The 13424-nt window shown below is 55.4% G+C and overlaps 1 protein-coding gene across 1 annotated transcript in view; it reads right to left on the reverse strand.

Moving 5' to 3' along the window:
* Positions 1–6859: 6859 nt before the first annotated feature.
* Positions 6860–13424, reverse strand: part of EEPD1 (endonuclease/exonuclease/phosphatase family domain containing 1) — a 42094-nt gene continuing 35529 nt past the window's right edge. Inside the window, exons 4-7 of the mRNA XM_061366156.1 lie at positions 11519–11653; positions 10140–10266; positions 7167–7361; positions 6860–7072 (exon numbers count right to left, since the gene is read on the reverse strand). Coding sequence (XP_061222140.1) covers positions 6873–7072; positions 7167–7361; positions 10140–10266; positions 11519–11653 — 657 coding nt within the window. The 3' untranslated portion in view covers positions 6860–6872. The remainder of the gene's footprint in view (positions 7073–7166; positions 7362–10139; positions 10267–11518; positions 11654–13424) is intronic.

Genomic DNA, 13424 nt, shown 5'->3' on the forward strand with positions numbered 1-13424 from the left:
TTACACTCAGGTCATTACCAGCCACGGCAGCACAGCCTTGAGAACATGTTTTGTGATCCATAGGGAAACGTGAGTGAAAGCTCCCAGGTGGCCAAGAGGTCTGAAGGCTCTGGAACGATCCCATTAAAGCAGTGCCTCTCTGGTAGCGTTGCAGGTGCTCTTGCAGCAAAGAAAATGCACTCAACAGGCATAGATTTCCTAAATGTGGTTGTTTTCGAGGCAGGGACCGAGCACTGCTCGCAGTAGCCTCAGTTTTGTATTGTCAGCACTGTTCAAAGCTGGGAGACTTCTGCCTCCGTATGAAATCAGAGCCCTTCTTCCCTCCTTCCCCCCTGCAGGCTGTGTAATGGGAGCACTGGTGCTTCCCCTTACAGAGCTGTGCTGAGCAGACAGCGGACTGGGATTGCAGTGCTCTAGAACCACCTGCAGGTGGGTGCCCATGGGCTGGCTCCAGGTCCTGGCCCCTTTGCCAGGAGCAGCAAGGAAGCTGCACAGGGCTGAGGTCGAGTCTAAGGATGCAGCCAGAAGATGCCTCTAGAGCCAACAGGGCAGGGATGATTTGAGCTACCCCATGGAAGACCCTGGCTCACTTTGCTGCCCCAGGCTGCGCCAAAGGGACAGTCCTTTGTGAAAGGGACCACTCTGAACTCTTCCCCTGCCTTCCTCCAGAGACCTCTGCACATGCAAGGTGCTTTCCCCTCTTCCCCATTAGGAATGCATTATCATCTAAGTGTGTGTACATCAGGTGTCCTTGGACCAGGAGGCTGTGCCACCACACCATGCCTGCAGTCCTCCCTCTAGCAGCCAGCTGACTCTCTTGGCACTCCTTAGCCCTAAAGACTACGACAGGCCTTTGCTGTACTCAGAAGCCTGCATCACATTCCTTCGAAGCCACAGGTGCCATTCAACTGCTTCTCTTTGTCATGCTAGGGTTAGATTCACCTCGTGCAAGGCTGGAGCCTGGAGCTGCTCGCTATCAGTGTGATGCCCTAGCAGCAGGTGGAGCCGTCAGCCCCTTTGGCATCAGGTTCGTCCTTCCCCCTTTGCAAAAGCATTGCAGGGTTTGCAGTGCAGCTTTTGTAGGTTTCCCTGGAGCTTCTTGTTCCCTTGGGAAGAGGCTGGTCCCTCAGTCATGCACTGAAGCTGTGTAACAAAGCACGTGGCCAGCAGTGCACATGAGCTCGTGTCCCTACACTGTGACAGCATCAGTGCTGACAGCCTCTCCTAGCAGCTTGGTGCCGTTGCTTTGCTGTGGCCACGTTCCCTACGTGGGTGTTATTCCTGTACAGAAACCTGGTCACCATTGGAAAGCCTCCCTCTTTCATCAGCCCATTTTCAAACACATTTTATACAACTTATAAATAAAGACAAATGAAAGAATGGCTGGGGTGAGAGTACTGAAGCGTTACCTTGTGTGGGGTGAGTGCGTTACTCTCTTTTGACAGCACTGGCTCTATGGCTGCTTGAACATCCCATCATAATACTGTTATTCCCAGCATCCTTGCTCAAACATTTCTCTACCCTTTCTCTTAGGGCCCTCCACGCTGGAGCTATGTCCTAGGTGGGCATCACTTCTGGGAGCCCCAGCACAGGTCCTGCCTGTCCATTGGCACGCTCCTGCTATCCCCCCCATGTTTGCAGTGTCACACATCTCCTCCACCACCCCATGGCTCTTTGAGGCTCCTTCATGGGTCCTGCCTGTCCATTGGCACGCTCCTGCTATCCCCCCCCATGTTTGCAGTGTCACACATCTCCTCCACCACCCCATGGCTCTTTGAGGCTCCTTCATGGGTCCTGGCTGTCCCAAGAGCAAAAGGGATCTCCTTCCTTCTGTTCTGAAGTGAAGGACATAGCATCATAGAACCACAGAACAGTTCGGGTTGGAAAGGACCTTAAGATCATCCAGTTCCAACCCCCTGCCATAGGCAGGACACCTCACTCTAAACCATATCACCCAAGGCTCTGTCCAACCTGGCCTTGAACACTGCCAGGGATGGAGCATTCACAACCTCCCTGGGCACCCATTCCAGTGCCTCAGCACCCTCACAGGAAAGAATTTCCTCCTTGTATCCAACCTAACCTTCCCCTGTTTCAGTTTGAACCCATTAACTGGTTAATTAATGGTTACCACATGGTTACCCAGCCTACAGCCCTGCCCATTGCATCACAACAGTGGATCCCCAGCCTGCTGGGACAGGCTTGTTTCCAAGCATACAGCAAAGCCTGGGGCTAGAGGCAGACATCCTGCTCTCCATCCCAGAGGCGACAGGCAGGGAAAAGCAAGGCACCTATGAGCTGAGCAGCACTGCCACCCTCTGGGTCTCCACATGTGCCTCCATGCGCCCCTGCAGGCACAGGGCAGGAGGCAGGATGGAACCCGAGCACAAGGGCTTCCCCCAGCACCTCCCTGACCCATGGGAGCACCGGGGTGCAGCAGGGCAGGGGGGAAGGTCCCTTTGAAGCAGGGGAGGAAGCCTCACATGCAGAGGGGAAGAGGAAACGAGCAGGAGCATGAAGCATCACATTAAGGTTCCCTGCATACCAGAGGGCCGAGGTGCCCAGCAGGCACACACTGCCACTGATCCCCATGGGAGCAGGCTGGGGAGCAGAAAGGGGGCACGAAGCAACCCCTGCCCTTGCCTAGCAGCGGGGTGCAGGAGCTCTGAGGGGATGGTGTGGGGAAGGAAGAGCTCCCTTGGAGGATGCTCTGGTGAGCAGGAGCCCGGTGCTGGTGCTCCTGCAGCACACGAGGGTTGAGCAGCTCAGGTGTGTGCACTTGCCATGGTGCTTTCTGCTTCAACAGGGCCATGCTTTCACACTGCTGCCAGGGGACACCTCTGGATCACCACCCATCACACAGGGTTATGAGATGGCCTCATCACACAGGGTTACGAGACAGCCAGAAGGATGTCATCAACACATCACCCAGCCACCTATCTCCTAAGCACACGTAGCCTGTGTATAGGTAAGGCAGCACACGAGGGTTGAGCAGCTCAGGTGTGTGCACTTGCCATGGTGCTTTCTGCTTCAACAGGGCCATGCTTTCACACTGCTGCCAGGGGACACCTCTGGATCACCACCCATCACACTGGGTTACCAGATGGCCCCATCACACAGGGTTATGAGACAGCCAGAAGGATGTCATCAACACATCACCCAGCCACCTATCTCCTAAGCACACAATAGCCTGTGTATAGGTAAGGCAGCACACGAGGGTTGAGCAGCTCAGGTGTGTGCACTTGCCATGGTGCTTTCTGCTTCAACAGGGCCATGCTTTCACACTGCTGCCAGGGGACACCTCTGGATCATCACCCATCACACTGGGTTACCAGACAGGCAGAAGGATGTCATCAACACGTCACCCAGCCACCTATCTCCATCACACAGGGTTATGAGATGGCCAGAGGGGTAAGTCATCAACACATCACCCAGCCACCTATGTCCTAAGCACACAATAGCCTGTGTATAGGGAAGGCCTTTCAGCTGCTCTGCTGAGGGGCAGGAGCTTCCCTACCTCCAGATACAGAGGTAAAACTGCAGCTCTGCAATCAAGTGCCTCATAGGAGAGGCCCCCCCTATAAAGGACCATACATAACCTAAGGACACATGCGTGTTCAAGCAGATCCTTCTCTCATGAGGGTTGTTTTACCCCCCTGTCTGAAACCAGCTGCTGCAGGCTGGGTCTCCCATGGAAACCCTGCTTCACCCCAGTGCAGCTCCTCACATCGGGGAGAACTGAATGAACAGAGGATCCTAAGCTCCTAAGAGCTTTTCCCATCTGGAACCTGTGTGTGGAAGTGGGGAACCTGGGAAGTGCCTGCGTGGCCTGGCCTTGCTTCATGCAAGGAGAAGGTGGTCAAGTGCTGGACCTTCCAACCTGGCCTCCTCCAGGGAGCAGCAGCTCCTGCCCATGGCCCACATCCCCCTTCAAGAAACCCATTTTATACCCAAACCTTCCCTCCTTCTGAGAAGAAGCCATTTAAACATCCAGGACAACCTTGGAATCCTTGGGGCTGACCCTCTGCTGGGGATGCTGAGCACCAGCTCCCACCAGGGCTCCACAGGGCTGGGTACCCCAGGGGATCGGCTTTCCCCTCTGCTACACCACGACCCATTCAACCTGCGGCTGCCAGGACCTGGCTCCTGGAAGCTCAGTCCCAGCACAGTTATTGAGCTGGGTCTGCTCCTCAGAGGTGCTGAGCATCTCCTATGGCTCCTCCTGTATCAAACCCCTTTACCCCCCGCTGCCTGCAGCACTGCTCGGTGCAGGGACACTGCACAGCAACGAGCACAAACGGACCCTTGCCACACAAACCCTCCTGAAAAGCCCATGGGATAAAGCAAACAGCTCGGGGCAGAGAGGGAAGGAGAGGGGATCTGGCTGGGAATGCTTTAGGGGGCAAAGAGGAGAGGGCAAACCCCAGCTGTGCCCCTCAGCCTCGGGGAGCAAGCACTGAGTTAAGGCTTCCTTGCAGCAGGCTCAGAACGGTGACAGGGACCTGCAGGGATGATGCACCCCTGCCTGCTGCTGCTGCCAGGGCAATGCAGCTCCCGACACTGCTGGCCCTGCTGCTGCCCCTGTAAGCACCCTGTGCTGCTCGGGTTGGCTCCCATCACTGCAGCTTCTGAACCACCATAGCATGACCAAGGCTCTTGGGAGCTCCGGAGTCCTTACAGCCACCTCAGCACCCCCCAAGGGCATCTCACACACACACACACAAGGCAAAGCGAGCTTCTGAACCCCATCAGGACAGAGGCACTGCTGATTCCCAGCATGAAGGAAGCAGGCACTTACCTCGTACTGATGCTCCATGCGAGGCAGACCTCCATACAGGCACCGAACTCCTCCCTCTGACCACGTAGGACCTGTATTACTCCAAGGCACCTTCTTAGTCACCAAATGATGGCGTTTCCAGAGCTCCCCATTTCTCCCAGCAGCCTGGCCTCACTCTGGCCTATAGACCAGCCCCATTAACCCTCCCTGCAGCTCCCACATGGGTTCATTCCCCCACCATCAGCCCATGCTAATGGGCAGCCCATCAGCACATCAATGCCTCCTGCTGCAGCAATGAGTGCTGGTGCTTTGCAGGCCATCGCCCTGCTCTTACCCACCTGCAGCAGGTTAACGCTGACCTGGCCCTCACCAGGTTTGTTCCTGGAGCTGTGAAGTGGTTTCAGCCTTCAAGCATTCACACCTAGGGGAAAAGGACAAGGCAGAGGCAAGGCTCCGGTACTGGTTTGCTCTGAGCCCCTCGGTCACATCTCCTTTGGTTGGGCAGTGCTGCCCGCAGCAGTTATCCCTTTGTGGTCCAAGGAGCTGTGCCTTCTGCTCTGCAGCATCACACGTGGGCACCTCAGCCCGGAGCAGGAGGCACGGGGCTCGGGGGCAGCTCAGCACATCCCACACTCAACCTGCTTCTTGTGCAGGTGCCGGACTGTTTTAACTCATGCTTTTCCCTGCTAGGTCACTGCTTATTGATTGCTGCCATTGAAAACCCCTATGGAGGTGGCAGATGTGATGCTGCATCCCACGGCAGCTTCCTGACTGCAGGCCTCCCACCCAGCGCATGCACAGCATCAAAGCCCCTTAGAAGCATCCCTGCTGTGTGCACAGTGACCATACACTGCATTCAGACTGCTGTGTGCACAGTGACCATACACTGCATCCAGACTGCTGTGTGCACAGTGACCATACACTGCAGACTGCTGTGTGCACAGTGACCATACACTGCATCCAGACTGCTGTGTGCACAGTGACCATACACTGCTGTGTGCACAGTGACCATACACTGCATTCAGACTGCTGTGTGCACAGTGACCATACACTGCATTCAGACTGCTGTGTGCACAGTGACCATACACTGCATCCAGACTGCTGTGTGCACAGTGACCATACACTGCTGTGTGCACAGTGACCATACACTGCATTCAGACTGCTGTGTGCACAGTGACCATACACTGCATCCAGTGCTGTGTGCACAGTGACCATACACTGCATCCAGACTGTGTGCACAGTGACCATACACTGCATTCAGACTGCTGTGTGCACAGTGACCATACACTGCATCCAGACTGCTGTGTGCACAGTGACCATACACTGCATTCAGACTGCTGTGTGCACAGTGACCATACACTGCATCCAGACTGTGTGCACAGTGACCATACACTGCATTCAGACTGCTGTGTGCACAGTGACCATACACTGCATCCAGACTGTGTGCACAGTGACCATACACTGCATCCAGACTGTGTGCACAGTGACCATACACTGCATTCAGACTGCTGTGTGCACAGTGACCATACACCGCATCCAGACTGCCCGCTGTGGTGCCTGGTCTTACACAGCAATGCAGCTCAGGAGAGTGATGATCCAACACTGAAGACCCCTAACCCAGTCACCGGGCAAAGGTTGGTCCAACACCCGCACCAGCCTCTGCAGTGACTACGTGCACGTGAGCCCGTCTATGGACCTCCCAGTGATGCACCACCTCTCTGTCCCCAGTGCAGAGCCCTGCTTGGAACACCAGCTCCTGGGCTAAGGCCCAGGGTTACTTACACCTCCTCCCTGATGCCAGCTGCAGGACCGGAGCACAAGGAACAGGGACGGTTCCCCCCTCACCCCCACGATGCCCTGCCCGGCCATGCTGCAGCACAGACCCTGCGCAGTATTAAAAGTACACTTTATTCGCTGTACAATCCTCATCCCACTCTCCAGGCGTGGGAATTGTCCTCTGTGTCCCCGCCATGGGGCACCCCACAACTGTCCACGAGGGGCACAAAGCCCCGGCCACCGGAACCAAGTGCTGACGATGCCCCCCCCAAGGCATGGGGAGGAGAGCGGGAAGGGGAGCGGAGGCACCCTCGAGTTCCCGTCATCGTTCGTGCTTGGCGTGGGAGTCGCTGCGTTCCACGGGCACCCCGTTCCCGTTCCGCGTCACCTCCTTCCTGCCCCACTCCTTCTCCAGGTAGAACTCGGCGAGCACGGGGCAGTGGTCCGAGGCCACCCCACCCCAGGACCAGTTATCGGGGATCCAGGGGTTTGTGAGGCCCTCGCGCACGACAGCCCAGTGGCCTGCATGGAACAGAATCACAGAGACAAGGTTTGGCCCTCGGATGGCATGGGGCACTGCTAACGGATCCACGGCCACCCTCAGAGGGAGCTGTACCTGTGAAGAGCTTCTTCAAGCTCCGGCTGACCCAGATGTTATCCAGCGCCTTGGATCCCTGGGGGTTCTTTGTGCTGATGTTGGTGAAGGTGCTGGAAGGCACCAGGTGATGGAACCTCTCCTTCCTCAGTACGTCGTGGTCGCTCGTGTCAGGGGCCTGGTTGAAGTCTCCCAGGATGATCACGTCTCTTTCTCCTGGGAACAGGAAAAGCAGGGATGAATGGGAGGAATGGACATCATATCAATATATACAGGGGGAGTGTCCCGAGGATGGAGCCAGGCTCTTCTCAGTGGCAAACAATGAAAGGACAAGGGGTAATGGGTACAAACTGGAACACAAGAGGTTCCACTTAAACTTCTTCTCAGTGAGGGGACAGAACACTGGACCAGGCTGCCCAGGGAGGTTGTGGAGTCTCCTTCCCTGGAGACATTCAAAACCCACCTGGACACGTTCCTGTGTAACCTTATCCAGGTGTTCCTGCTCTGGCAGGGGGATTGGACTGGATGAGCTTCTGAGGTCCCTTCCAATCTCTAACATTCTGGGATCATCCATTGCTTCAGTACCAGAGGGACGGAGGATACATGGGAGGAGGGAAAGTGCAAACACTGAGTAGCAAAGCTGACGGACCCTGCACTCCTGGCAGGGATGCTCTCTAAAGGCTCTCATTGCCTGTTTGCTCCTGGCAGGGATGCTCTCTAAAGGCTCTCATTGCCTGTTTGCTCCTGTCAGGGATGCTCTCTAAAGGCTCTCTCATTGCCTGTTTGCTCCTGGCAGGGATGCTCTCTAAAGGCTCTCATTGCCTGTTTGCTCCCGGCCTCCTCTGCCATTCCCAGTGCCCAGGACAAGCCTCCTCGCTGGGGCTGCTGCTGTACCAGCAGCCAGGAGAGGGAGCGCAAGCTTCGCGCTGTGCGTGAGGGATGGATTGAGGCTGGGGAGCAGCGAGATCAGCGTCTGACTCCCAAACCCGAACCCTCAAACCACGCTGCTGCTCGCTGAGATGCAGCGAACAGAGAGCGAACCCATTCCTGGTTCCTCTGCCCTGTGCAAGCCACAAATCGCACTGGGAATGACACCAGGTTTAAGCACTCTTGCTGCCAAGGTCCCTCCTGCAGACCGCACTGTCCCACAGGGACGCAGAGCATCCATCGGGGGGACACGGTGGCACCCTCCTCCAGGTGTGATTGTACACTGCCTGCTCAGAGCCTCCCTACAGCCTCTCAAAGGCCTGATAACCCCAGTGCCCGATGTGTGGGTAACCCATCGCATGTGGGCAAGCGGGATGGGGAACCCCCTGGTGCCTGGCTTCCAGCACAGCTGGAACAGCATCTGTGTGCTGCGCGCACTGAAGACAAACTGATGCTGTAAAGAGCAACCAACAGCGACCACATCTCTCCAGCACTGAGGAAAGGAAAGAGCTGGGTGAAAAGAGGAGCCAGGACTCTCTGGTGTGATGGGAGGGATACGGGGATCTTAGTGTTCTACACCACTGGAGGCTGTGGACGGTAACCGGATTTCCTCAGATGCTCCCGTGCCTCTTCGTACGAATGAACGGGAACAGAGCAGGCATCTGTTAGGTAATGTACCGCAGTACCCACCGATAAATCAGTTCTCACTACCCGTACTTTATGGATTGATTTGGAAGAAGCTGAAGGATGATGGCAATCTGAAGCACGGCATTCACTATGGCAGGGTAATTCAGTACCTCAAAGCAACGAGTGTGCACTACCACAAGACCTGCCCCACACAAGTGAAAGACTCAGCAAGAGCAAGTACCATACAGGGCAGGGAGCACATCAACTGAAAAGAAGCCCTAACACCGACAGTCTCAGCTTAGAAGCAGTGGCAATGCAACCGGGTTGACTTCGGAAGAGCTACACTGCTCATTTATCTGTGCCTCGGGTCAGGCTCTGGGGGTTAAACAACTGGTCCCTTTGTCTACCTTCATCCTTTCCAGTTTGAAGGTACCTGGACAAACACTTAAACCAGTAGCACCTAAAACCAGCTCTGACTTGGTGCAGCTCAAAAGGCGCAAGAGCAGCACACACATAAACACCTCCTGTGTTGTACACAAGGGATGTTGATGCTTCCAAGAGACCAACCTGGCTAAACTGGTCCAGGCTGGAAGCCATCGTGCACAGCACCTGGTAACCCTCTGGCACTAACGGAAGGGCTGGGTTTTCCTGTTCCTATGAGACCAGCAGGGTGCAGAACCCAAAACTCAGTTCCATTTCCAATTCTCAGAAGGGAGGTAAGGAAAAGGAGGCAGCTGCCTCCGGTGTTGCTCCCGTGTCCCCATCCTGCTGTAAAACCAGAGCAGCTGGCCATGCACCATCAACAGCATCACACTGCCATCAGACCACAAACACAGGCACCAAAGCAGGACTCTGTCTCTTTTGTTACATTATCATGGAGATTTCCAAAAGGCTTCCAGCTGTCCAAAAAGTGAATATATAGAACCTATTTCTTTGGGGGAAAAACGCCATTAAGCTCTCTTCTGACATCAGGCGCGCCGTTTCCACAAAGCACTTAGAATAGGGGCTTCACCCTGGGTTCTTTTGGGGTTTTTTGGCTGAACCTGCTCTTAAACTAGCATAAAATCAGAAGGAATTGCGTTTGAAAAGATGCTCTCAAAGCATCGAGGTAGGATCCCCTGTGCTGTTTGTGTTAATGAGGAAAGACTTTAAGACAACGAGGAAGAGAGAGCACGCTTGCCCCAGTGTGCACCATTCAAGCACAGGTACCGGTAAAGACAGCTCTGAGGCTGATGAGGATCACAGCTTCCAGACTGGTTTGGGCTGGGAGGGGCCTTAAGCTCGTCCAGTTCCACCCCCTACCATGGGCGGTTGAACCTAGAGCTCACCCTAGAGCATGTCCTGGCCCCGAACGCTGCCAGGGCTGTCTGTGGGGCTCAGGCTCAAACAGGCTCCACTTTATGGGCCTAACCCCGCTGTGCTGGGGGAGCCCAGCCTCACCTTTCAGTGTCTCCTGCAGGGTCTGTGCAAAGGCCGCCAGTTTGTGGCTGTCGTGGTTCTTCCCGGTGCTCTCGCCTGCCGGCAAGGGCAGGTGAAGGTTAACCAGGGTCAGGTCGCTCATCCCAACCTGCGGAGGGAGAGGAAGGAGGGAGACATCAATGCCATGCACACACAGGGCACGCTCCCGTTCCCATTCCCAGTGCTCGGGGTGAGGAGGAGTCGCTTGGGGATGTGTGTGATGGGGTTTGGTTCGCCTTGGCCATGGGAGGACAAGGGGGAAGGCGTTTCACAGCTCTGTTAGCACCAACGTGCCCCCCTCCCATCTCTGGAGACAGTGCTTTGCATGGGCATGGGCTTCTCTCCCGCAGGGCTGCAGGAAGGAGCCAGCTGCTGATGGAAAGGAGCTGATGCAAACCCACTTGTTAATAAGCTATGAATAACGCTGTGGTCGTTACATGGGCTAATTACTGCTCCTGATTAGCCCTGCTCTGCCACAGAGACTAACCAAGGAACTCAATGTACCCTGAAAGGAGCCGTTGGCTCCATGCAATCCTCTGCTTACCTCCAGGGGCTGACCTGGCATGAGTAATAATTACTCCTAATATGGACCTGTTAAACATTATTCATTAATATTATTATTAATCCTTTATTTACTAATAATTATCTTACTAATGCTTCTCTCAGAGCATTCCCAGAGATGTCAGCTTGCCCAGAGTGACCCCTCCATCACAGCCTGCCTGCAGATGGGCTCTCTCTGCTTGGATGTTCACTCGAGCATATGGAATCATGGAATCCCAGCCTGGTTTGGGTTGGAAGGGACCTTAAAGCTCCTCCAGTTCCAACCCTTGCCACGGGCAGGGACCCCTTCCACTGGAGCAGCTTGCTCCAAGCCCCTGTGTCCAACCTGGCCTTGAGCACTGCCAGGGATGGGGCAGCCACAGCTTCTCTGGGCACCCTGTGCCAGCGCCTCAGCACCCTCACAGGGAAGAGCTTCTGCCTAGTATTTAACCTAAATGTGCCCTATTTCAGCTGAGAGGCAGAGCAGATGTATGGGAACACCCTCCCAAATGCACAGTGTTCTTTCAGATGGGCTCAGCCTACTGAAGCGGCTTTAAAATGGGAACTCTGCAGTATGCCAGCGCCATAAGCCTGAGTCTCTCTGCACTCCCCTATCTATACATCTAGGTATCTGTATCTATCTCCATCCTCCCTACTCTTACCCACTGCACCTTCCCATAACCAAGCCATGGGACAGCGCTGAAGCGATGCGTTAGAGCCCCACACAGGTTCCTATCCCTCAGAGGACCCCGTCTCTTTCCACCCATCCCCAGTGTCTCAACCAGTGCTAAACAGGGGTCCCTCGGCCCGACCGCAGTTACCTTGAAGTGCGCGAGGTAAGGGCGAGGGTACCAGTGCTTGCCGTTGCCGTTAGTGTGCGGGCTCTCCTGAGAGGAGGCGTCCTGGAGCTCGATGCCAGCTGTGCTGTCCCACAGGAACCCGCAGTATTCAACTCCCTGCAGTTCCACACAGAAAAGAGAGTGAAAAGGCGAGTAGTAAGAAGGCAAAAGCAAAGTGTTGGTCCAAGCCTGAGCTCGGTGCCCCATGGGTGGCTGCTGGGGCTTTGGAAGATGATGCTGCATGCACTTGTTCCTCCTCCCATTGCCGTATGCCATCTCACAGGCTTCTGCCACCCACAAGCTGAAAGCACCCCGGCTCCTCCAGTCTCCTGGTGTAGACCTCTCCGCTCTCTCTGTCTGCTCTGTCTCTTTCCCAGCTCTCCCATCCCTTCAGCTCTGCCTTCCATCCTGCATGGGGTTCTGGTACCTTCAGGATGTGAAGCTGCCATCCCCCCCTGGTTACAGCAGCAGCAGCTAAAGCAAAGCCTGCCAGCCTCTCCTCCCATCACCCAACCATCTCCCTCGGTGTCCTTCAAAGCCACTTCCCCCAGTTCATCACAGTTAAACCCAGCACAAAGAGGACTCTTTTCCTTTCCAGCTGCAGTAACCAAGCGTTATCTGCTCTGCTGATACCCATGAGCCTTGAAGGGAAGTGTTAAGGTGGCTGAAGTCCTCTGGTAGCCACTTTAGGTAACTCACCTCTAAAACACCGACACCAGTCGCGAGGCTAAGCTCTGGCAACCGCTATAGGAACAGATGGGGAGGAACAAAGCTCTTTGCTGTCTCCTGGCTCCAGATCCCCCATGAACGCGGTGCTCAGGGCCAGCCCGTGGTGGAATCAAACCCTCTGAGGTGCCCTGACTGACACCAGCCCTGTGCACCCCTCCTGCAGAGCACTGCACCCAGTACGCAGGGACCAACCTGAGGGGGTCCCTAAGGGACCCAGGGGCAGCAGAGGCTGTCTCTGCGTGGAACAAACCCCACCTCCAGCACAGCCTGGATCCCCCTTAGAGCACCCAAAAGGAAGAGCCAGTGCAGAGCATTCCTATTCAGCTTGGCCATGGGCTTCTCACCTAATTCGTTCTTACATCCCTAGCAGTAAATCAAGGCAGATGATGGGGTTTACTCCTGCAGCCCATGCTCAAAGCTGTCATTGTTATCTGTGGAAACAGAGAACGGGCCAAAGGCCCTGGATTTCCCATGGAAAGCATGGGATCATTCCTAACAGCTCTTGGAAAAGGGAAAGAGCAGAGGGAACAACTCTGACAACTGAGCACAACCCTAAATCCAGTGCTTCAATACCCGGGCCTAACAAGAGATCCCAAAGGGAAGCTCCAGCCAGGACTAAAGGGAACCTGCCCTCTGCATCGGAGTTAGGTGTGAGTTGTGGTGAGCCCCGGACACATTCAGACCCTCCAAGCCTTCCCGGAGGTAGGTACTCGCACTGCTCAGGTGCTGGGTCTGCGTTAGGGTTTTGTTTGGGGTTTCCCCCCCACTTTTGGGGTTTCCTCTGAAGGGCAATGAAAGGAAGTGCACCCCCCCCACAACACCAGTCTGAAACCAGTGAGCAGTGGCGCAACCGGACTCGGGAAAGCCAACTGAAGGAAACGGGAATTCAAAGCAGTGATTACGGGATACAACTGCGGCTGCGTATCCAGTGCTCAGTGCTCAGAGCAGGTGAAGACAACCCCATGCACTGCTGAGCTATGCGACAGGTCCTGGTGCCTGCATCCGCCCCCCTACAGCATCCCCACTGCAGTAACTGCACCATGAGGATGAACCCGTCCCGCACCAACAGGCTCCAGCCCCACGAGGACCTTGCTCTGAAAGCTCATCAGCACCCTTGAAGGAACAGAGCTTTTCCTATGGGAAGGGCTGCTTTTGGGCA

This window comes from Neopsephotus bourkii, unplaced genomic scaffold, assembly GCF_033783945.1.
Source record: "Neopsephotus bourkii isolate Nb327-2 ecotype Australia unplaced genomic scaffold, CSIRO-AGI_Nbou_v1 NB_1308, whole genome shotgun sequence".
Lineage (NCBI taxonomy): Eukaryota > Metazoa > Chordata > Aves > Psittaciformes > Psittacidae > Neopsephotus > Neopsephotus bourkii.